This window comes from Ailuropoda melanoleuca, chromosome 5 (assembly GCF_002007445.2).
Source record: "Ailuropoda melanoleuca isolate Jingjing chromosome 5, ASM200744v2, whole genome shotgun sequence".
In the NCBI taxonomy this organism is placed as follows: domain Eukaryota; kingdom Metazoa; phylum Chordata; class Mammalia; order Carnivora; family Ursidae; genus Ailuropoda; species Ailuropoda melanoleuca.
The window spans coordinates 54,674,459-54,699,083 of NC_048222.1; the positions used below are offsets into that span (position 1 = coordinate 54,674,459).

Here is a 24,625-nt window from a genome sequence, read left to right on the forward strand (position 1 = left end):
ACAACATGGGGCTTCATTTACTGAATATTTTTGTGTGTGTGTTTTGTTGTCTGCTATATTTTCACTATTTTTTTTAGCTATGTGACTTAGTACCTTTATTCACGTTTATACTATCTAATTAAATATATAAATACATAAAACCTGTGACTTCCTAGAACTTAGTATACTGTACATTGTATGCTATATTAACATGAGCATGTAATACGTCCCTCCACAAAACCACTGTAAAGTCATCTAAACACTTTCATAAACACAAATATGTGTAAAATGAAAGGTACTTATTTCCCCCATAAATTTTTCTAGTAAGATTGGGTGTTCTTATTCACATTCAAATCTTGTATTTCAGCAAATACAGTTGACCCTTAAACAACATGGGTTTGAAGTGTACAGGTCCACTTATACATGGAGTTGTGTTTTTTTTTTTTATAAATACATTTCAGTACCGCAAATGTATTTTCTCTTCCATATGATTTTCTTAATAACATCTTTTCTCTAGCTTACTTTATTATAATACATATAACACACAAAATATATGTTAGTTGACTGTTTTTGTTACCTGTAAGTCTTCCTGTCAACAGTAGGCTATTAGTAGTTAAGTTTTGGGAGAGTCAAAAGTAGTATGTGGATTTTTTACTGCCCTGGGGGTTGACTCCCCCAACCCCTGCATTGTTCAAGGGCCAACTGTGCTATGATCCAGGTGCTGGGAAACAGAGAAAATAAAATACTGAGCCTGACATAAAATATTTAAGACTCTAGTGGAAGAAACAGACACAAAACAATGAGTGATATGTGTGTTTCAAGAGGAGGAAGCCTCAAGGTATTTGGGCGTGGATTAGGAAGGCTTTATTGAATAGGTGACTTTTAAACTAAATTGTGGTTTATCAGATCAATAAAGGGAGGAAGGGCATTCCAGATGGAGCAGAGAGCACATGAACCAAGACAAGGAAGCATAAAACAACACAGTATGCTCTGGAAACGGCAAACAGCTCAGCGGGGCTGGAGAATAGTGGGTATGAGGGAACATTCTGAGATAAAACAGGAAGATTCCACAGAAGCCACAATGAATGGGTCTGTCAGCCAAAGTAAGAAGTTTAGACTTCAACCTGTAAGGAGTGGGGATTTTAAGTGGAGGATTTTTTTCCTTTAAAAAGGTTTCTCTGGCTGTAGTGTGTTGGAGAGCAAAGAGGTGGAAGGCTGTCAAGCTATTTAAGAAGCCATTATGGTAATTAAATGAGAAATGATGAGGTCTGAAATGAAAGTAAATAGCAGGGGGGAATGCTCAGGGTCATGAATTAGGGACCTTGATAAGGGACCCTTAAATTTGGGCATGAGAGGAAGAAGCCAAAAGCGGTTCTGCAGTTTCTAGTCTGGGTGACTGGGGAGAAGTTATGGCACTAAACAAAAAGGAAAATGCCCTAGTTCGTTGGGAATTATCTTTGACTCCTCCTTCACTTTTCCACCAATCTCTGCCAGGCCTTTGCCTCCTATCTTTCCCACCCTTCTAATTATCCTTCACAGTGCTACAAAGTCATCATCCTGAAGCAGCTCTGATTGTAGAAATTTCTGCTCAGAAACATTTGATGGAGGCCCCACTGCATGCAGAATGAGATCTACGCTTCTTAAGGGAGCATTCAAGACTCTCCTTGTACAGGCAGGCCACATGCTACCTCTTGGATACCTTTACCTTGCTAAGTATCTTTTCCTTTCCCCACCCTATATATCATCTGCTCCAAACATTAATCTAATCTTTGTTCCCTAACACATCCTGTCATTTTATACCTTTAAGCCTCAGCTCATGCTATTTTCTCTATTTGAATGCAGTTTCTTGTCCATCCCAACCTGCCAAAATTTTACCCTGAGTTTACGTTATCGTCTCCATTACACTTTCCCCATCCATCCCCTTAGTCAAAAGTATTCTTCCTTTTCAGTGGTGCGTAGACTTTTGTGTCTCAATCACAAGACTTTTGGAGTTCTGCCTGGTTTTTTAGGTAGTTCTGTCTTGGAATCCCTTCTACTCCCTTGCCCTAGTGACTTATACACAGTATAGGTTCAAAAATTGGTGATGGATTTACCTGGAGCAGGGATCTGAGTTCTGTATCCACCACCGAACGTTTAGCGTATAGTCTGGAAAAATCAGACGATTCTGCGAATCCATGACATCACGCATGAAAAAGGAGTCACCTGTCTCTAGGGGGCCCTTTCGCTATCTAGAACATCCGTGACAAAAGGTGGGAGCACGCCTTCTGTCAGGGGAGTACCCCTTCTCCAAATAGTTGCAAGATGCCTTGTTTATGTGAAATTAAATACCTTACGTGTTGTACTGCACAAAAGCCGTACGGGATCTAAGATTTCCCGAGGTGGAATTTCCCCGTGACTGGCGTCCTCCTGAGGTCAACTGCCCTGACTGTCACACACTGTACTCTGGAGTGGATTAAACACTCATTTAGACAGAACCGAGGCGCGTCCCCAAGAGAAGGACTGCTGCGTGCCCCAGAGCGGCCTCTGCTGCGCCCCGCCCCCACTGGCCGCAGCCGGGAGGCTCCGAGGGAACTCCCGCACGTCTGCGCGCGCAATCCCGGGACAAGGGTCCACGAGGCGCGCGCAATTGCCCTGGAAACCACTGCGCGCGCACGCGCAAACGCGGGGCGGGGAGCAGGAGTGAGCTAAGAGCCTAGCAGCTGGAGGAGGGGTTTACCCTCCCACTCTACTGTAGCTCCCTCGAGGGTGGGCGCGCGCACCGCCCTTCTCCCTCGGGCGGAGCGTCCTTTCCAGCACGCTCCCGGCTCACGCGCTACCCCGGCGCCCCCCCCCCTCCGCCTCACACGCACCCTTGCGCTCCTCCCGCATTTGTGCGCCGGTGCAGCAGGCTGTGGGAGCATCCGGGCATTTCCGCAGCCGAGCGGCGATCCGGGCGGCGGCAGCGGTCGAGGAGCTCCCATGGCAGGGACGAGGAAGGGGGAAGGCAAGAGGGGGGCGAGGCGTTAAGCCGAAGCCGCCGCGGGGTGGGTCCCGAGGGAGGCGGAGCGGGAAGCGCTCTCGCGGTCGGGCGCGGGGCTCGTCGCTCCTCTCGCGCAGTCCCTTGCCAGCCCGGGCTCCGGAGATGCATCTGCATCAGGTCCTCACCGGGGCTGTCAACCCTGGAGACAACTGCTACTCCGTGGGCAGCGTCGGGGATGTCCCCTTCACGGTGAGCGGCGTCCGGGAGCTCGAGGGGGAGAGACCGGGAGCCGAGATCCCCGTCCCGGCCCACGCCTCTCCGGGGAGGCTGTGAGGTGCTGGTGGGCCCCACCTGCGCCCCCTTTGCAGCTCAATTTCGGAGGGCGGGCGTGGGACTGTGAGTCCTGCGGCTGGTGTAGGAAATTACCCTTCAGGGAAAAGGATTAGGAATCCACCGCACTGTCCGCCCTCAGCAAACGGGCCCCCGGGGGTGACTGGACTGGAAGGTTCCTCTCCTAGGGCGGCCTCGGGTCTGCGGTGGAGGAAGATGGTTGCATATCGCCGAAACCCTGAGCGTCCGTTTCGCACCTGCTCTCGGTGTGGAGGCGAAGACTTGGTCTTGTCTCGGAGCATGGAGGCGATGCTGCACCTGGCTCCTCCTGCCCGCCGCGTTAGGGCAGCGAGGAGCGCTGAAGCCTGTGGCTTTAAACCCGTTACGACCCGACCTTCTTTATCTCCTGATGCAGAATCTTAATTCCAACAAGGAAATAGGAAATTTAATTCTTTGCCCCTGAAAAATCTAAATGGAAGGGTTAGAGTGACAGTGACCTGGAAAGCTATTTATCACGGGATCAGTTTGGTAAACTTCCTAGGTAATATTTAATCCGTTTGCAAGGAAGGCTGGTTTATTTGTTTTTAAACTAAGGGAATGCGAAAATTTTATAACTGCTTTTTTCTTTTTTGGTAGTTGTTTGTGCGAGTAAAGTGTGTGTAAACGATAACGTGTTAGAACCGCTTTCAAATCTCCATGAAAAAGACGTTTTCTGAATGAGCTTGGACGGATCATTCCTTTTGGAGAATGGATGTTGTTAGTATAGCTAATTCAAACTAAGCCCTAGAGCTTCTTTTTACCCAGAGATAGACTCCCATGGATCAACATGAGTTCCTTTTCTGTATTAAATTTATACAGGGTCCTCCTTCGAAGGCACTGTAGGCAATAAGATCTTGATTATGTTATTGATAACTTATGCCTGATGAAATTGGAAATAGCATAATGGTATGCTTTTTAGACAAGGAAAACACTTTGGTGTCTGCCTTCCAACAGCATGTTTTTAAAGCTGCAGAAATAAAAGCTCCAGCAAAACTGCAGAATCATTATGTAGCACAGTGCATTCTGGAACAGAATTTATCTATCATTATGATACATTAAAAATAACCCCATAAGATTGTCTTTTGGCGATTTTAGTTTTTAAATGTAATCAATTTGGCTTTGTTTCAGTTTAGAATGAACCTTTAAGGATATAATTTGCCTGACTTATATTGTTACACATGACCCTATCAATGGTGTCACCTGTGTTTTGTGTCCACGTGACTCAAAAACCCTTATAGAGTTCAGCTTGAACTTCATAGGTATAGGGACAATTTGGGGCATAGAAAAAATTCCCCTTTCCCTAGTGTAGGTGGGGAGGAGGTTTCCTAGCTTAGAAGTGTAGGCTTTCTCCATCAAGGAGTCTGGAACCTTAGGTTATGAGGTATTTCCATACTATCATAATGGTGGTAGTTTTTTGTTTCCATCCGAAGTGGAGAAGTATCTCGTTGTGGGAATGAAATGAATAGAGCTAAACAGATTCAGATGCAGTCTGGAAAAGCCAGTGCAAGAACTGTTAGCGTTGCGCAGGCGTGGTTATGCTGTAGGCCATCCATGACCAGGTCCTTGAAATCATTTTCAAATCTTTTACCACCTCCCTAGTTCAACCTATCGCCAAGGGTGACTGACCCTCAGCAGTCTCTATCAGATTTATTCCTTTTCTTCCTTTCTTTTTTTCTTTTTAAGGATTTTATTTATCTATTTGTCAGAGAGAGAGAGGGAGAGCACAAGCAGGGGGAGGGGTAGAGGCAGAGGGAGAAGCAGGGTCCCTGTTGAGCAAGGAGCCTGATGTGGAACTTGATCCCAAGATCCTGGGATCATGACCCGCGCTGAGGGTAGATGCTTCACTGACTGAGCCACCCAGGTGTCCCAGATTTATCCTTTTTCGTCTTCTTAGTTACCACCTTATTGTAGAACCTAAATTGTATTATTTAATATAAACACTTCTAAACTGGTTTTCCTCATACTCCTCTCTGATCAGTTCATCCTCCACACGGCTGCTGGGATAATTTTTCTCAAATACCATTTCACCATATCATTCTTGGCTCGAGAATATTAAGTTGTTCCTAATAGATATGCTATGAAATTTAAGCTTGTCAGATATTCTTCTGCCATCTTTGACTTTATATTTGATTATATGTTCTCCTCATCTTGGCCCCTCTGCTATAGACCTACTAATCATTTTACTCTATCCTACATTTAAAAAAAAAAGATTTATTGGGGCGCCTGGGTGGCACAGCGGTTAAGCGTCTGCCTTCGGCTCAGGGCGTGATCCCGGCGCTGTGGGATCGAGCCCCACGTCAGGCTCCTCTGCTGTGAGCCTGCTTCTTCCTCTCCCACTCCCCCTGCTTGTGTTCCCTCTCTCGCTGGCTGTCTCTATCTCTGTCGAATAAATAATAAAAAAAAAATCTTAAAAAAAAAAAAAAAAAAGATTTATTTAAAAGAGAGAGAGAACAAATTGGGGGGGGGTCAGATAGAGAGGGAGAGAAGCAAACTCCCCGCTGAGTGTGGAGTCAGATGTATTTAGGCTCCATCCCACAACCTGGAGATCATGACCTGTGCCGAAATCAAGAGGCAGATGTTTAACTGACTGAGCCACCCAGGTGCCCTATATCCTACATTTTTATGTTGCAGCACGAGAATCCGTGCTTTTTATTTCCCCAAATACGACTCAAAATTTACTTGGTTTAGGACGGCTGCCTGTGATCCTGATTATTTTGGTCCTTTGGCATTTACAGACCCATATTGCACACCATCTCCTTTTAATATTTTAGTTTTGAGTGCACTGATGCAGTTATAATTTTGTCATGAACTAGAAATGACCTTTTGGACTCTAAGAACAGATTCGCTTAAAAAAAATTGAGAACAAGCTGTTTTCAAGTTCTCTAGAATCGACTAAGAATTATTTGAATGCCTACATTAGTATAGTAAAAATAAAAACCCCCCACAAAAGTAGAGCTCCTTTACATAGGGTGTGCCATTTGATTTATATAGCAATCAGACAAAAAACTTGAGTTCTTGGTCAGATGACTAAAAAGGGGACCAGCCAGGACTGGAAAGGAGGTCCTGTGACTTCTCATCTGGTAGGCTTTTCTCTGTAGTATATTTCTTTCCTGTCAGAGTGCTTGCTTTGGAGGGTGTGTGTATGTTTGGAAGGCATAGAAATGTGGCCAGTGTAGAAAGAAAGACTGTCTTGCAGCTAGACAGTGGTTTTCAGCTAATGGTGTCTTTCATGATAACCTGAGGATCTTTTCAAAATAGGGCAGATCATTTATTTCAGAGTCTATAAATCTCAAGTTTTTTTTAAAAGGAATTATTTTCAAAGGATTTTGAAGTGTTTATGGCATTGTAATTAAAAAACAGTGTGTTATATATATTGCACTATGCGTGGTGTGTAGTGGGTGGTGTGATCATCTGGGTTGTGAATGACTGCTTATGTCACCATGTCCCAATCATGCTGTGTTGTCACGATGGTGCAGTTTGTAGCGGACAGTCCCAGTGTGTATCTGTAATGCTAACGCATGCTATGATGGTTTTCACTTATATTTGGGCAGTTAGTGGTTTTTAAAAACAATTGTGATGTTATAAATGTAGTTGTATGTATCACTTTTGATCGTTCTGTTCTTTTCAGTGTGGGAGCTAAGTTATGGGAATACTGTTATCAGGACCCAGATAGTCCAAGGAGATGATCTTTCACTATGTATAAGCTTTGTTGTACTTTGTTTTGCCATTGAGACATTCCCAGCTACCTTCTTATCTATAAGTGAATGTTTTAAGGCTTAATGTAACATAGTGTAAATTTTCCTTATATATGTTTTTTATTGCTTCTCTGAAAAATAGACTTTAGTTTTTTTTTTTTTTTTTAAGATTTTATTTATTTATTTGACAGAGATAGAGACAGCCAGCGAGAGAGGGAACACAAGCAGGGGGAATGGGAGAGGAAGAAGCAGGCTCATAGCAGAGGAGCCTGATGTGGGGCTCGATCCCATAACGCCGGGATCACGCGCTGAGTCGAAGGCAGACGCTCAACCGCTGTGCCACCCAGGCGCCCCTAGACTTTAGTTTTTTTAAAAATTTTTCTGTAAGCATTAAAATATCAATTTAAATAATGATAGTACATGATTGTTAATATAATTTTTTTCACATTTTGACCTTAAGGGGTACAGACTGTATTTTCAGGAGTATAAGGGCAGTTGATGTTATTCCAGTCTGATATGAATTCAACAAGTTTACAAAAATTATTCATTTCCACTCAGGGAGCTTATCATCTGTTGGTAGAGATTAAAAATGATGTACATAATTATAATGTAAGGCAGATGAAAGGTCACATATATTTGGGAAGACAAAAGATTTCACATAAGACTGACAGTTGTAAAGATAGGTATTAGGCCTTTCTAAATGGCAAGAAAAGCAAAAGCCAAGGAATAATGTGATATAAAGGATAAATTATTGGGTGACTGTTCCTTCACAAAGCAATTAAAAAAAACACAAGACTTCCTTATTAAATAAGAAAACACCCTCAGAATGTTGAAAAATATAATTTGCAAACATTACCCGTAACTTCTTAGGAAAACGTGTTCTGACATTTCCTTTTATTGTTTTGTTTTTTCCTTAAAGCACCACCAGACGGTTAGTAATGAATGAAAAACTCATTCAAAAGTTCGAAGTTACTGTTATAGGACCTCTTTTTCTGGGGGTTTAGATATATTTTAATTCTGTAGTAGAATAACATTCCAGTCCTAGAATTATGGCAACACCGAACTTTGAAAATGATCAGCCTGTTTATATATTTAGCACATGTTTGTGGAGCACATAGGTGTGTCAGGCTCTGTGGAGATTAACAGCAGTGGCAACAACAGAAGAACAAAAACACATAGTACTGATTTCAGGGAGTTTAAAGAAGTATAGGAACCTGGTAATCTACATGGAGAGTTAAGACATGTACTTAACCACAGCCAGCTGGCTGTGTGGTGTTGTGAGGCACTTAAATTCTTGTGGGAATTCAAGAATAAGAGATCACATTTGGCCAGGAGGACGAGAAGTTGGACAGAAAAATGCTTCTGTGCTGGTCAGTTATCGATGCATATTAACAACTCACACCGCTATTTACAGCCTGTGCTGATAGTAAAGGGAGAAACAATGGTCAAGAATTTAGAATGGAGTTGTTTTCCAAGAGACATTGGCTTGTTTCTGGAGAGTAGCTTCTTGTTTATTTAAATTGATATCTTTCAGAGTTTGTGGGCTTGTGTTTAGTGTGAGCCTGTAGGTAAATATGAGGTTATGCAAGTTCTTATTGATGTCCCTGTATAGATTGTTAGTTAGCCTTCCTGCTTATAGTGGGGAGACTCTTAGCAGGTACCCAGAAACTCTGGTACAAGTCCCAAATAATGCCTCCTTGGAGATGAGAAGAGACCAACTACTTCTATGACCCTGGCTAACTCACTTAAACTTATTTTTAGGTTTTTCATCTATAAAAAGAGGTTTTCAAATTAGGTTCTTTTTAAGTATTAAGACCTTAAATGAGCATTATATGGACTTCTCTAGAGATTTGCAAGAGGCAAAAGGGAAAATGGACCAGAAACATAAGGTGATTGTGGTGAAGCGATAGGTGTGGAGTCTGTTGTATATTGCCCCTCCACTGATATGTATAGGATTGTTCATCTGACTTTACAGCTAGGGAGTTTGACCTCCGTTCCGGCTCAGAGAATAAGCCATGCAGAGTGTTTATGAAGTAGTGCATCTTCTTTGGGCCCACAGTCGAGAAGGTGGCTCTTGTTCATGATTGTATCTTCAGCATATGGTAGGTGGTGGTTGCCTGGGACTGTCACAGTGCGGTATGAAGTGGAAGATGGGGCCAGTGTGATTGTATTGATGCTTTCCACGCTCTAGATACACTTACTCCTCTACTTTATCTTCTTAGGATTTGGGGTCTTTAAAAGACGACTTTCGGAATTACAATCGGTATCTTACCTTGGGTCTTGGGAAATTTTTAGAACAAATCAGAGTCTCAGTATTTAATTATCAAAAAGAGCACAGGGTGTTGGGTTACAACCGCAGTGGCACAGTGGAAAAACAAGTCATGCCTGACCAATTTAATTTCCTTCTATGATAGAAAGCAAAGCAGTATTTAAAAGGGGATAATGATAGAAAATATCTGTAATTCACATTTAATAAGGCTCTTCAAGCTTGTGGGTTATTTTTTAAAACAAGTTTGGATGCCAAATATTTTAATAGAAATTTTAGGGTTTTCAGTCTTCTTAAATTTGTAGAATCCTTTTGCATTATATTTTTGCTCTGAAACAGTAATTCATTATGTAACAGGATATAGAACCTGTTATTGAGGAAGCAGGTGCAACTTACACAGGTGGTATGACTGTATTTTCTTTCTCTTAGACATAGTTCATGTTATCCTGGAACTTGATGTATAAATGTGAACCCAATTGCCCGGGCTTTTTATTCTCAAATCTTCTCATTCCATGATTGCTAAGGACTTGTTCAATAACCCCCCCCTCCTTCTAAGCACCTGCAAAATAAGATGGTTATCTCCTATCCCTCTGATAGAGAAGTCAGTAGGTACAAAAGGGTTGGTGAATACAGTGAGACTCCTTTAAATGCTACATGGTAATTTGGTGGAATGATTTGAGAACCATAAATAATACCCTCTTAGATTGTCATTGAAGATGTTCCATTAGGGCTGCCTCCTCTAAAAAGTGAGCCTTCTCAGGGATAGTAACAATTAATTAATTAATTTTTTATTTTAATTAGGCTCCACACCTAACGTGGGATTTGAACTCAAGACCCTGAGATCAAGAGTTGCACGCTCTCCTGACTGAGCCAGCCAGGTGCCCCTAGTAACATTTACTTTAATTTGCACAAAGCCATGACGTTTTCATCCTGTGACTTTAAGAGAAACCCAGGAAACTTGAGACTATGTGGGCATTATGGAAGGGGGCATGGATGGATCCAAAAAATACATAGAAGTTTTGGCTTAGATTCAGTTCAAAGATAGACATAGCTTATATGGTAGCTATAGTTCAAGAACAAAATACTAACATTTTCCTTGGAGTGATGACTTTGGTTTTGTGATATGCTAGCAATTCCTCATGTTTCCTCTGGCCTTGACTATGTGTACACTTAGGATCTAATCAGAGGGAGATATTCAAATTATACTGTACTCTACCCAAAGCATCTTCTATCATGCCTTTAATGTACATGAATTGTCAGTATTTCCAGCAAAGGCCATTTCCTCCACTTATACTTGTGGTTTTAAACTGGGAGTGATTTTGCTCCGTAGGGGACATTTGGCAATATCTGGAGACGTTTTTGATTGTTGTGACAGGGTTGTTGGGGGAGGACAGGCATCTATGTGGGAAGGCTGCAGATCCTGATAAATGTCATACAATGCAAAGGACAGCCACCTCCCCCCATGTCATTACTGTAGAAGTCTTGAGAAATCCTGATTGATACTCTAGTTCCTATCTTCTCTTATCTACTTAAGGGCATTGTGCTAGCAGTTTCTCTTTTTCTCTCCCGTAAAATTGCTTTTTCCTCTTTATTGAAATACTTTCTTTGATAGCTCTCTTGGTTTTCCTCTACTTCCCTTACCAGCTCCTTCTCAGCCTGATTCCAGACTTCTATATCCAGCTATTTCTTTGTCATCTCCCTCTTGAATGTCTAATATCTATGTCAGAATCCCTATTTAATAACATTTTCCTTCTCCAGCCTTCCCTAAATCAGTAAATGGCTACTTCTCTCTCTCTCTCTTTTTCAGTTCCCTTGGAATCTTTCACTCTTCTCTTTCATTTACACCCTGTATCTAATATTGGCAAATTCTGTTGGCTATACATTCAAGGTGCATCCAGAATCTGACCATTTCTTATCTCATCTGTACTGCTACCACCCTGATCCAAGACCCCATCATCTCTAGGATTATGGAGTACATTCCTAACAGGTCTTCCTGCCTCATTTGCCTTTAGTCTTATCCTCCTTCAGTTTATTCTCAGTAGCAGCCAGAATGATCCTGTTCAAATATAAATCAAATCTTATTAATTCCATGCTCAAAACTTTTAAATGTCTTCTTTTTTTCACTCAGGAAATACCTGAGTGCCTTAAATGCTCTTTAGTTTTATTTCTTTAGCACCTAGAACAAAAATTTATTGGGTGCGAGAAGTACCCAGTATAATAGTGAATGGAAAGGGTACTTAGTGTAATACAGAACATGCTTATAGTAAACATAGTGACCACTTTTATAATACTGTTCTTTTTTTTTAAGATTTTATTTATTTGACACAGAGAGAGCATGAGCGAGCACAAGCAGGGGGAGCAGCAGAGGGAGAAGGAGAAACAGGCTCCCCGCTGAGCAAGGAGCCCAATGCGGGATTCAATCTCAATCCCAGGACCTTGGGATCATGACCCGAGCCGAGGGCAGTTGCTTAACTGACTGAGTCACCCAGGCGCCCCTATAATACTGTTTTTTGTAATATCTTTTGATATAGGTCAATGGCATTTGGCCATGTTTAGATAAATGAATTTTATAGGATGGGAGCAGGGAGAGCTGATAATTACAATACAGGTATGAAGCTTTGCTGGTCTGGTTTATTTATTTATTCATTTTTATATTTTAAAAAAGATTTTAGTTATTTGTCAGAGAGAGCGCAAAGCAGGGGGAGCAGCAGGCTAAGAGAGAAGCAGGCTTCCTGCTGAGCAAGGAGCCCGATGCAGGACTTGATCCCAGGATCCTGGGATCATGACCTGAGCCAAAGGGAGATGCTTAACCAACTGAGCCACCCAGGCATCCCTGGTCTGGTTTAATCTAAGGATGTACATTATGTATTGAAAGGAATTGACATTGTGCCCATCAAGCAGTTCTCACTTTTTCCTTAATTATGCTTTTAAAATACTTTAATACATAAAAAACAAATTGGAGATTAACCTAATACTTGGAGTGTGTTGATTCTGTATTTTAAGAGTTACATGTTTTAACAATCAGCTGAGCTAGGCTTGGAGTTGAAAACTGGGGAGCCTCCAAAGACATGATAGAGGTGGCCGCCCCACTTGGTGGTAGACTGAACTCAACCAAAGGAGTATTGGATAGAAGCAAGATTCTCTTTAGAAAGTAATTTGAATAATGTTCTAGTATGTAGACAAATGGAGCATTCAGATATGGCTATCATAATTTTATGCTGGAAAAATTTTATAAAATTTAGATAAAAATCAAAAGCTCAATTTGGCCATTAAAAACAAAAAGCAAACAAAACCCATAAAGAACTCAAATTTTTTGTTTTAAAAAATCATTAATGTAATACTTGCACTGTAAAAAACTCATCATTCAGACAAAGTTGAATTATAGAAAATAAAAAGGAAAGTAAGGAAAGTTTCCATTCCCTGGTAGATTAACACAGCTTCATAGTTATCCTTTACTCAAAAAATATTTGAGTACATAGGCATTGTGCATACCCTCTAAGGTCAACCAGCTGTTTAAATGTGCACTGTTATACAAGAGGACTTGGTGTATGTTCTTTTAAGCTGTAAACTAGTTAAACTGGGGGTCATCTACCAAAGTGATGACTTTGGTTATAGAGGAATTGAACTGTAGCCCTTCTTTCTGGCAGTATTTAATAGTGTCAGTTCTACGTGGTTGGTGTATAGGAAAAAAAAAAGAACTTTTTTTCTTTTTGAAATGGTGGTATTAATGTCAATCTTGTATGTTAAATTGGTAAATAAAATGAAGTATTTCACAGTTTGATATAGTACAGGAATTTTAGATCTGAGAATTAAAGGATCTAATCAAAGACAGAGCTAGACCTGTGGCAGAGTTAACACTGGAACCCACGCTCATTCATATGGCTTTGTAGATTATCTGAAAAATGCAGGAAAAATATAATCATTTGTAATGATATAATCCAGAGGTAACCCCTCTTAGCATTTTGGTAAATTGGACGTAGGCCTCATGGAGGAGGCTTATATTATTGATTTGAGAATGTTTATCTGTACTTTTTTCCTGAATAAGTTTTAGATGGTTATTTTCCTAAGGATTTCTTCTTCTTTTGTGTAGATTTGCAAATTTTTCATATAAAATTGTTCGCAGCAACCTCTTACTATCTTTTTAAGGTCTGTATTGCTTCTTTTCTCTTTTCTGCCATTTATTATTTGTGCTTTCTCTTTTTCTTCAATAGAAGTTTATTTACTTTATTAATCTTTTAAAATAACCTACCTCTACATGTACTAGTTTTATTACATATTTATTTTCTATTTCATTAATTCTTATTTTTAAATTATTTCCTTCTCTCTATGTTATTTGGATTAATTTTGCTATTTTCTCCCTAACTTGTTGAGATAAATGCTTAGCTCATTTCAGTCTTTCTTTCTAATAAATGCATTTAAGAATGTAAGTTTCAAATTCTTAATACTGTATCTGCATACCACAAAGCTATTTTTTTAAAGATTTTATTTATTTATTTGAGAGAGACAGTGTGTGTGTGTGTGTGTTGGGGGGGGGGAGGGCAGAGGGAGAGGGAGGAGCAGGTTCCCTACTGAGCAGGGAGCCCAGTGTGGGGCTTGATCCCAGGATCCCAGGATCCCAGGATCATGACCTGGGCTGAAGGCAGAGGCTTAACTGACTGAACCACCCAAGTGCCCCAACACAAAGCTATTTGTTAATTACTAACTTATAAATAGCTTGGAATATGTTTCTAAATTTCCAAATATATGGAACTTTTCTAGTTGTAATTCTGCTTACTAATTTCTAGCATAGCTGTATTGTTTAAACAATATACAACATGTACTCTTTTTAAGTTGTTGAAATGTAAATTGGTCAGTCTTTATGAATGTTCTATGTATGCTTAAATGTGTGCTCTGCAATTGTTAGGTACAGTGTTCTACATACGTCCTTTAGGTCATTTGTTAGTAATGTTGTGTAAATCTTCTGAAACTTTACTGTCTGCTTATTTGTTGTCTTACTGAGAGATGTGTTAAAAGCAGCTATGAGTATGGATATATCCATTTCCTTGTATATTCGTCAATTTTTGCTTCATTTGTGCTTACAAATTAAAAAAAAATAACTTCCTGGTGAATTGACCTGTTTATCATTATGAAATAATCCCCCCTTTTTAAATCTGTAGTAATTTTTTTTTTAGTCTGCTTTAGCTTTCCCAGCTTTCTTTGGGTTAGCATTTTCAAAACTTACCTTTTTCATCCTTTTACTTTGAATTTCTCTACGTAGTTATATTTCAGAATTGTGTCTCCTAAATATCCCATAGCTGGATTTTAAAGATTTCTGTGTTAACTAGAACTTTTAATTCACTTAGATTTAATGTAATTACTGACACATCCGTGTTTAAATTCCCCATCTTACTATTTGTTTCCTTTGCTCTTTGCTCCCTTTTTCTCCTTTCTTGTCTCTTTCGAAATGAATATTTTTTTCATTCCATTTTTTCCCTATAGTAGTCCTAAAGTATATACTCTGCTTTTACCCTAGAAATTGTTTAAGTTACTATTTAAATTGCCAAAATTGGCTGAGGCTTTATAGTCCTTCAGGCAATACAAGAACCCTTTATATTGTTTTTTACTGTCTTCCTGCTTGTAATCTATCCTTCTGTGATAAGTCTATTCATGCTTATAAATCCTGCAAGACCGTAGTATTATTTGATATAGTCAGTACTTATTTACATTTACCTATATATTTATTATTACATTACTCTTCATTCCTTCCTGCATCTTTCATATTCCATTTGGGATCATTTTCTTTCTTCCTGGAGAACCTTCTTTAGAACTTCCTTTGGTGTGGATCTGTTGGTGTTGTAACGTCATCTTTTGTTTGTATGAAAATGTCTTTATTTTGTTTCATTCTTGAGAGAGACTTTTCCTAGGTAGAGGATGACAGTATTTTCTGCACCTTCAAGATGGCCATCCTCTGTCTTCTGGCCACTTACTGTTTTGGTTGAGAAGTCAGCTACCAGCCTACTGCTTCTTTACAAGTTGTATTTCTTTTTTCTCAAGCTGCTTTTAAGATTTTTTTTCTTTGTCTTTCTGAAGTTTTAGTATGTTGTGTCTATTTGTGTGTATATTTTTTGCAATCCTGTTTGGGGCTTTTGAGATTTTTGAATCTGGGAATTAATGTATTTTAGCAAATCTGGAAAAATTTCAGCTAATATCTCTTAAAAAATTGCCTCTACCCCATTGACCTTATGAGACTAAATATTTTGGACCTTATCACTTTATTTTTGTGTCTAATATCCTTTCCTCTGTATTTTCTTTTTATCCTTCTCTGCAGCATTCTGGATGGTTTCTTCTAATCCATTTGCTAATCCTATTTAAGTCATGTCTAATTTGCTTTCTTGTACTTATTATATTGACTAGTACTGGGTTTTGTTTTTGTAGCTGTCCTTCATAAGATTGAGCAAGTTTCCTTGTATTCTTTTTTTTTTTTTTAAAGATTTTATTTATTTATTTGACAGAGATAGAGACAGCCAGCGAGAGAGGGAACACAAGCAGGGGGAGTGGGAGAGGAAGAAGCAGGCTCACAGCAGACGAGCCTGATGTGGGGCTCGATCCCATAACGCCGGGATCACGCCCTGAGCGGAAGGCAGATGCTTAACCGCTGTGCCACCCAGGCGCCCCCCTTCTATTCTTTTTTTGCTGAAAGTTTTTTTTTTTTTTTAATTATGAAGAGGTCTTGAATATTGTCACGTTTTTTCTTCACTGATTAATATGATCATGTGGTTTTTCTTCTTAAGACTGTTAATGTGGTAGATTACATTGACTTTTGAAAATTGAATTAGCTTTGTATTACTGGTATATTATCCTTTTTATGTATGGTTAGATTCAATTGGCTAGTATTTTATTGATTTTTTTGCATCTATGTTTATTAGGGATGTTGATCTATAGTGTTGTTGTTTTTTTTAAGATTTTATTTGAGAGAGAGAGAGAAAGAGAGCACATGAGCGGGAGGCAGAGGGGGAGGAGAAGCAGAGTCTCTGATGAGCAGGAACCCTGATGAGGTGATTGATCCTAGGACCCCGAGATCATGACCTGAGCTGAAGGTCGACACTCAACCGACTGAGCCAGGCACCCCTATGGTTTTTTTTTCCTTGGCATTGTTTTTGTTTGGTTTTGATATCAATGTAATGCTGGTTTCAAAAAATGAGTTTGGAGGCATTCCTTTTCTATTTTCTGTCAGAGGTCATGTAGAGTTCATGTCATTTGTTCTTTAAACGTTAGTAGAATTTTCCAGTGAATGGCTTGGGGTTGTGGGCGGAGTTTTCTTTTTAGAAGGTTTTAAACTACACATTTGATTTCTTTAATAGTTAAAGGACTGTTCAGGTAATATATTTCATCTTGGGTGTGTTTTTGTAGTTTCTGGTTCTGGAGGAATTAGTCTTTTTCATCCATTTCTTTGTCTTATTTATGTGTGTAGAATTGCATGTAGCATTTTAGTATTATCTCTTTATTGTCTGCAAGATTAGTACTGGTATTCCCTCCTTTATTCCTGGTAATTGTTTCTTCTGTCTTTTTCTTTGTCTTCCTAGAGATTTATACGTTTTATTGTTCTTTTTCGAATAACCAGCTTTTGATTTCATTCATATTTTCTATGATTTTTTTCTGTTGTCAATTTCAATGATTTCTGCTCTTTATTATTTCCTGCCTTCTACATGCTTTGAATTTGTTTTGCTTTCCTTTTCTACTTGATTAGGATGGAAGCTTAGATTACCGATTTGAGAATGTTCACCTGTATCTCTTTGAGCATTTTTATTTTAGCCACTTTAACGTTTTTGTCTGATAATTTCAACATATGGGTCTGTTGATTGTTTTTTCCATTGTGAGTTGAGTTTTTTTTTTTTTTTTTTTTTTTTTGGGGNTGTGAGTGTGTGTTTGGGGGCCTGCTGAGGGAGAGGGAGAGAGAGAATGTTAAGAAGACTGAATGCCCAGCGTGAGCCTGATGCAGGGCTCAATCTCACGACCCTGAGATCATGACCTGCGCCGAAATCAAGAGTTGGACGCCTAACTGATTAAGCCACCTAGGTGCTTCAGATTTTCTTAGTTCTTTGTATTGCTGAATAATTTTGGATTGTAACCTGGACTTTTAAAAACATTGTGTTATGAAACTCTGGTACTTGTGTAAATCCTACAGAGAACGTTGATATTTTTGTTTTAGCAGGCAGTCTACCTGTTTGGGTTCAGGCCGAAAGTTCTGACCAGCCTTCTATGGGTTGTCATTTCAATGTCCGTTCCATTTTTAAAGCCTTTATAGTCCTAGTTAAATATAGCCTGTGTATGTTCCACCTTGTGGCCAGTGAAGGACCTGGTCAGTGGCCTCTCCTGTAGTTCAGTTCTTCAGGTTTTTGCTCTTCTGTTTAAGGTATGATCCATGCATGTGCTGCCTGCATATGAGCCCAGGAGTTTATAAACAAAGTTTATAGGCACATTTTTCTGAGCTCTTTCCTTTCTGTGATTTCCCTGGTACTTTCTGGTTCTGGGGGCTCCCCTTTGTGGTTCTTTGGCTGCAAAGTCGAGACTCTAGTTACTCTGTACTATACTTTTTGGGGATGTACCTGTGTTCAGTGCCAAGTAGCAGTAGGACAGGGAAAGGAAAAAAGCAGTGGGGGTTCACCTCAGTCTCTGGGAATCATAGCTTCTCATATGGGAGCTGTGGGATTGCTTGGGGGCTGGGATGTGAGAAAATGGAGAAAGGAAAAAAAAAGGATAAATGGAGAATTCTCCATCCCTCTCTTTGAAAACTAAGTCTCTTTCCCCACTTCTTCAGCCAAAAGTAAATGGCTTCTTCTCGGGCTCTGTCTCTCTCTCTCTTTTTTTTCTTTTTGCTTCTTGGTTTCGTCCTAACTTTAAACTGCGCTGGTACAGTGGACTTCAAATTCTGATATTTTTTCCTAATTCACCTGCTATCATTTACTTTTCAGAGTCCTCAAATGACAGTTTCATGCATTCTGTTCATGTTTTATGGCTGCATTCAGTGGGAGAGACATAATTTATTGCAGTTCTTACTTTGAACTGGAACGATGAATACCATTTTTCATACCATTACAAAATATCAAGGACCCAGTAGTAAGACTAATGATACATGTAGAAGACTTCTGTGGGCAAAATTAATAAAACTTTAGGGAGATAAAGTCCATATTTATGGATTGGAAGATTCACTGCTGTAAATACATCAGTTCTTTCCAAGTTTATTCATAGGTTTGATGTATTACCAGTCAGCATCTTGTGAGGATTCTGTGAAATTTGAGAGAATGATGCTAAATTTTATGGAAATAATTGGGGCTAGGAATAGATATGGCAATCTTAAAGAACAATAAAATAAGAGGACTACTTTGACCAGCTCAAGACTTGAAAGTCTTGACCGTTAAGATAATGTGGTGGCAGCCTAAGAGCAAATACACCAAAGTGATAAAATAAGGCACCAGAAAGAGACTTACACATTATTGATGTTTGATTTATGTCAAGGATGACATGGTAGAGTAGTACAGAATAGTTGATCTTTTTTGAGCAGTGGTGCTGGGACATCTTATCTATATAGGAAAGAAGTAAAACTTGGCCTCTATGCACCCCGTATACAAAAAAGAACTCCAGGCAGATTATAGATGTTGATGTGAAATATAGAACAATAAAAATTTCAGAAGACAATATAGAAAATTTATTGGTGTTGAGTTATATAAGTTCTTTATATATTTTGGATTTTAACACCTTGTCAGATATATTGTTTGCAAATGTATTCTCCCATTTAGCAGGTTGTCTTTGGTTTTGTTGATGGTTTCCTTTGCTGTGCAAAAGTTTTTTATTTTTATGTGGTCCCAATAGTTTATTTTTGTTTCTGTTTCCCTTGCCTTAGGAGACACATGTAAAAAAATATTTCTAAGGCCAGTGTCAAAGAAATTACTGCTTCTCTTCTTTTCTAGGCATTTAATGGTTTCAGGTCTCACATTTAGGTCTTTAACCTATTTTTTCTTAAAGATTTTATTAGTTATTTGAGAGCAAGAGAGTGAGAGAGAGAGCATGAGTGGGGGTGGGGGAGAGGGAGAAGCAGACTCCCCACTGAGCAAGGAGCCTGATGTAGGGACTCTATCCAGAACCCTGGAATCATGACCTGAGCTGAAGGTAGACACTTAACTGACTGAGCCACCCCGGCACCCTTGTATTTAATCTATTTTGATTTTTTTTTCTTTGTGGTGAAAGAAAGTGGTCCAGTTTCTTCCTCCTCCTCCTTTTTTTTTTTAATATAAAGATTTATTTATTTGAGAGAGAGAGAGAGTTCAGGGCAGTGGACAGGGGCAGAGGAAGAGGGAGAGAGTCTTTTAAGCAGACTCCATGTCGAGCATGGAGCCTGATGCGGGACTTGATCCCACGACCCTGAGATCATGACCTGAGTTGAAACCAAGAGCTAGATGCTTCACTGATTGTGCCACCCAGGTGCTCCCAGTTTCATTCTTTTGCATGTAGCTGTCCCATTTTCTCAACATCATTTGTTGAAGAGACTGTCTTCCCCATTGTATATTCTTGCCTCCTTTGTCATAGATTAATTGACCATATAAGCATGGGTTTATTTCTGGGCTCCCTATTCTTTTCCATTGATCTGTGTGTCTGTTTTTGTGCCAGTACCATATTGTTTTCATTACTACAGCTTTATAGTATATCTTGAAATCTGGGATTCTGATACCTCCAGCTTTCTTTTTCAGGATTGTTTTGGCTATTCTGGGTCTTTTGTGTTCTGCACACGTTTTCAGAGTATTTGTTCTAGTTCTGTGAAAAATGTTGTTGGTATTTTGACAGGGAGTGCATTGAATCTGTAGATTGGGTGATATGGACATTTTAACAATCTTAATTCTTCCAATCCTTCAGAATGGAGTATCTTTCTATTTATTTGTGTCATCTCCAATTCTTTTGACAGTGTTTTATAGTTTTCAGAGTACAGGTCTTTCACCTTGGGTAAGTTTATTCCTAGGTATTTTATTGTCTTTGGTACAATTGTAAATGGGATTGTTTTCTTATTTTCTCTTTTTACTACTTTGTTATTAGTGTATAAAAACAACTGATTTCTGGGTATTTATTTTGTATTCTATACCTTTACTGAGTTTAGTTACTATTTCTAGTAGTTTTTTGGTGGAGTCTTTAGGGTTTTTTGTGTAAGGTATCATCATGTCATCTGCAAATAGTGACAGTTTAACTTCTTCCTCACCAATATGGATACCATTTATTCCTTTTTCTTGTTCGATTGTTGTGGCCAGAGCTTCCATACTGGTTGGATAAAAGTGGCAAGAGTAGACACTCTTGTCTTGTTTCTGATCTTAGAGGAAAAGCTCTCAGTTTTTTGCTATTGAGTATGATGTTAGCTGTGAGTTTTTCATATATGCACTCAACACCAAAGAAAATCTGATTAAAAAATGGGCAGAGGCCTTGAGTAGACATTTTTCTAAAGAAGAGATACAGATGGCCAACAAACATGAAAAATGATCAGCGTCACTAATTATCAGGGAAACACATATCCAGACTACAGTGAGGTATCATCTTATACCTGTCAGGATAGCTAAAATCAAAAAGACAAGAAATAACAAGTGTGGGCAAAGATGTGGAGAAAAGGGAACCCTCATGGATTATTGGTAGGAATGTAAATTGGTACTGTCATTGTGGAAAACAGTTTGGAGGTTCCTCAAAAAGTTGAAACTAGAGCTACCCTATGACCCAGCAATTGCACTACTGGCTATTTACCCCAAAGATACAAATGCAGTGATCCGAAGGGATACCTGCACCCCTATGTTTATAGCAGCAATGTCCACAATAGCCAGACTGTGGAAGGAGCCCATATGTCCATTGACAGATGAATGGTTAAAGAAGATGTGGTATGTATATACAATGGAACATTATCCAGCCATAAAAAATGAAATCTTGCCATTTGCAATGATGTAGATGAAACTAGAGGGTATTATGATAAGCAAAATAAGTCAATCAGAGAAAGACAATTATCATATACTCTCACTCATATGTGGAATTTAAGAAACAAAGGATCACAGGGGAAGAGAGGAAAAAGTAAAACAAGACAAAACCAGAGAGAGAGAGAGAGAGAGACAAACCGTAAGAGACTGTCAATCATAAGAAACAAACTGAGGGTTGCTGGAGAGGAGGAGGTGTGAAGGGATAGGGTAACTGGGTGATGGACATTAAGGAGGGCATGTGATGTAATGAGCACTGGGTATTATATAAGACTGATGAATCACAGGCCTGTACTTCTGAAACCAATAATATATTATATGTTAATTAATTGAATTTAAATAAAAAATGTTTAAAAACAAAGTTAAAAACAGAATTACCATATGATCTAGTAATTCTGCTACTAGGTATTTACCCAAAGAAACCAAGAACACTGATTTGGAAAGATAAATGGACTCGTATGTTTACTGCAGCATTATCTAGAATCAACAAGATATGGAAGCAACCCAAGTGTCTATTAATAGATGAATGGATAAAGAAGATGTGATATATACAAATGGAGTATTAGTCATAAAAAAGAATGAGATCTTGCCATCTGTGACAACATGGATGGACCTACAAGGTGTTATGCTAAATGAGATAAGTCACAGAAGCCAAATACTATATGACTTATATGTGGAATCTAAAAAACAAATGAATAAACAAAAATCAGAATCAGACGTATAAATACAGAGGACAGACTGATGGTTGTCAGAGGGGTGGACAGAGATGGGCAAAATGGGTGAAAGGGAGTGGGAGATACAGGCTTCCAGTTACAGAATGAGTAAGTCATATAAAATATAAATAAAACGTACGTCATAGAGAATACAGTCACTTGTGTTGTGATTGCTTTGTATGGTGACAGATCTTAGCTATACTTGTGATAAGCATAGTGTAACACAGAGTTGTTGAATCACTATGTTGTGTACCTGAAATTAATGTAATGTTATGTGTCAAAAACCAAATACATAAAAAAGTTTTATTCATGACTTTTAGGTTGCAAAAGATTTCTTAAAACACCAAATATACCACAATTGCAGATAAATAAATGTATTTTGTATGATGCGAGCCAGGTTTCCCATTATTGAAGAGGGAGGTACAAATATGGAAAGTAGGAAGTTTAGAATGAATCCTGTGGTGGAAATAATCAGGTTAGGGGCATTAGTGTGACCTCATATATATGTGCATAGATCCAGGTGTTTATCATGTGCATATGTGTGTATATATATATTTAGAGAGCTAGAGAGTAATGATGTATAAGTATAGAGATACATAGATATGGTAAGGATGTATGCGTGTTCTGGGTATAATTGCTTCTAAGCCTTTTAGTGGAGAGTTGAAAAAGAGCGTGAGTGTCTACATACACACATGTGCGTGCACGCATACATCTTTTTCCTAGTCTCTTCGCTGAGAGGGCCTAAAAGTAGTGATACCCCAGTAGCAGTAAACACAATTGGCGTCTAGATCTTGGTTTCTAAATACCATTCTTCGCTAAAAGGAAACATTTCTTGGAGAAATAGCAGATTCTAGGCCTAGGCAGGGAAATCACAAGATGAGCCTAGAATGTCTTATGCCAGAAAGTAAGGAATTGTTCAAAGGAGATGAGAACATAGGAAAAGAACGTGGGAGCCAGCTTGAAGAGCCCTATTAGCCAAATCTGAGACAATTTGAGCATATAAATAACTGATTATAACCTTTGAATGAGATAAGAATCCATGACCCTTACCAATACAAATAAGTACAGAAATAAATAAGGAAAACTCTTCCTTACAGAGGAAAGCCAACCAAAAATAATGAAATGATAGAATTAGATAATTGCCATTTGGCGACTATCATAGTAGTAACTAATCAGGCAAGAATTGTCCAGTAGATACTAAAACTAGTGGGTAAAAGTTTGATAAGTAACAAGATATTTACATAGCCTCAAAAATATCTTTCCACAAGATACTTAGCATTTATGAAGGAAAAAAATAATTTTATAGAGGAGAAACCTGGCAGTCACCACCCTTTATCAACCGGTCAAAGTTAACATCACCAAAAATGGGGTAAATTGACAGTTGTGCCTCTTGATGAAATGTAATAAGAACACCACCACATTTCTGTGATACTCCTGCTCAAAATGCATAACCTGAATCTAATCATGAGGAAACATCAGACAAACCCAACTTTTGATTCTAGCATCTTTTCTAGAAAGCTTTAAATTTACTTGGCCCAGATCCATCAAAGGAATCACTATCTATGGCAGCTGTAACCTTATGAAATGTATTTCTTAAGTAATAGGACTTGAAGGTCGAAATTACTCCTTGATCCATGGGCTGCAGGAAGGATGTTGTGTGCCAGCATGAAAGTAACACTGATCTCGTTGTACGTCTCCATCAGCGCTCTCGGAGGACCAGGTGCACCGACAGTGAGCCGTCATATTTTGAAAGTAATCTCTGTTTCTGGGCAGTAAGACTCAACAGTGGGCTTAAAATAATCAGTGAACCATGTTGTGAAGAGATGGGCTATCATCTACACTGTATCGGTCCACTGATAGAGCACTGGCAGAGTGGATTGAGCATCATTTTTTAAGGGCCGTGGGATTTTCAGAATGGTAAGTGAGCACTGGCTTCAACTGAAGTCACCACTTGCATGAGCCCCTCACAAGAGAGTCAGCCTGTTGTTTGAAGATTTGAAGCCATTGACTTGTCTCTAGCTATGAAAGTCCTAAACGGCATCTTCATCCAACATAAGGCTCTTTTTCAAAGTAGATCTTCTGGAGAGCTTACTGCGGCTTCCACATCAGCACGTGCTACTTCACCTTATGTCGTGGAGATGGCTTCTTTTCTTAAACTTCACGACCCAACCTCTGCAAGCCCCACACTAACCTTCTGCAGCCTTTTCATCTCTCTCAGCCTTCATGGAATTAGAGACAGTTAGGGCTTTGTCCTGGATTAGGCTCTGGCTCAAGGGAATGTTTTGGCTTCTTTGATCTTCTATCCAGACCACTAAAACTTTCTCTGCATCAGCGATAAGGCTGTTTCACTTCTTTATCATTCACGTGTTCACGGAGTAGCACTTACAATTTCCTTACAATTTCCTTCAAGGACTTTTCCCTTGCATTTACAACTTGGTTGGCTGTTTGGCACAAGAGGCCTACCTTCTGGCCTGTCTTAGCTCTAGACGCACTTTCCTCACTAAGCTTAATCATTTCTAGCTTGTGATTTAAAGTGAGAGACGTGCAACTCTTTCTTTCATTTGAACACTCGGAGGTCATCATAGGGTTATTCATTGGCCTAATAGTAATATTGTGTCTCAGGGAACAGGGAGGCCCAGGGAGAGGGAGACAAGTGGGGGAATGGCTGC

The 24,625-nt window shown here is 39.3% G+C and overlaps 1 protein-coding gene across 7 annotated transcripts in view; it reads left to right on the forward strand.

Moving 5' to 3' along the window:
- Positions 1–2,658: 2,658 nt before the first annotated feature.
- Positions 2,659–24,625, forward strand: part of DMXL2 (Dmx like 2) — a 145,130-nt gene continuing 123,163 nt past the window's right edge. For all 7 annotated transcript variants that reach the window (XM_034660977.1, XM_034660979.1, XM_019800946.2 and 4 more), the window contains exon 1: positions 2,659–3,187. In XM_034660977.1, coding sequence (XP_034516868.1) covers positions 3,101–3,187 — 87 coding nt within the window. In that variant the 5' untranslated portion in view covers positions 2,659–3,100. The remainder of the gene's footprint in view (positions 3,188–24,625) is intronic.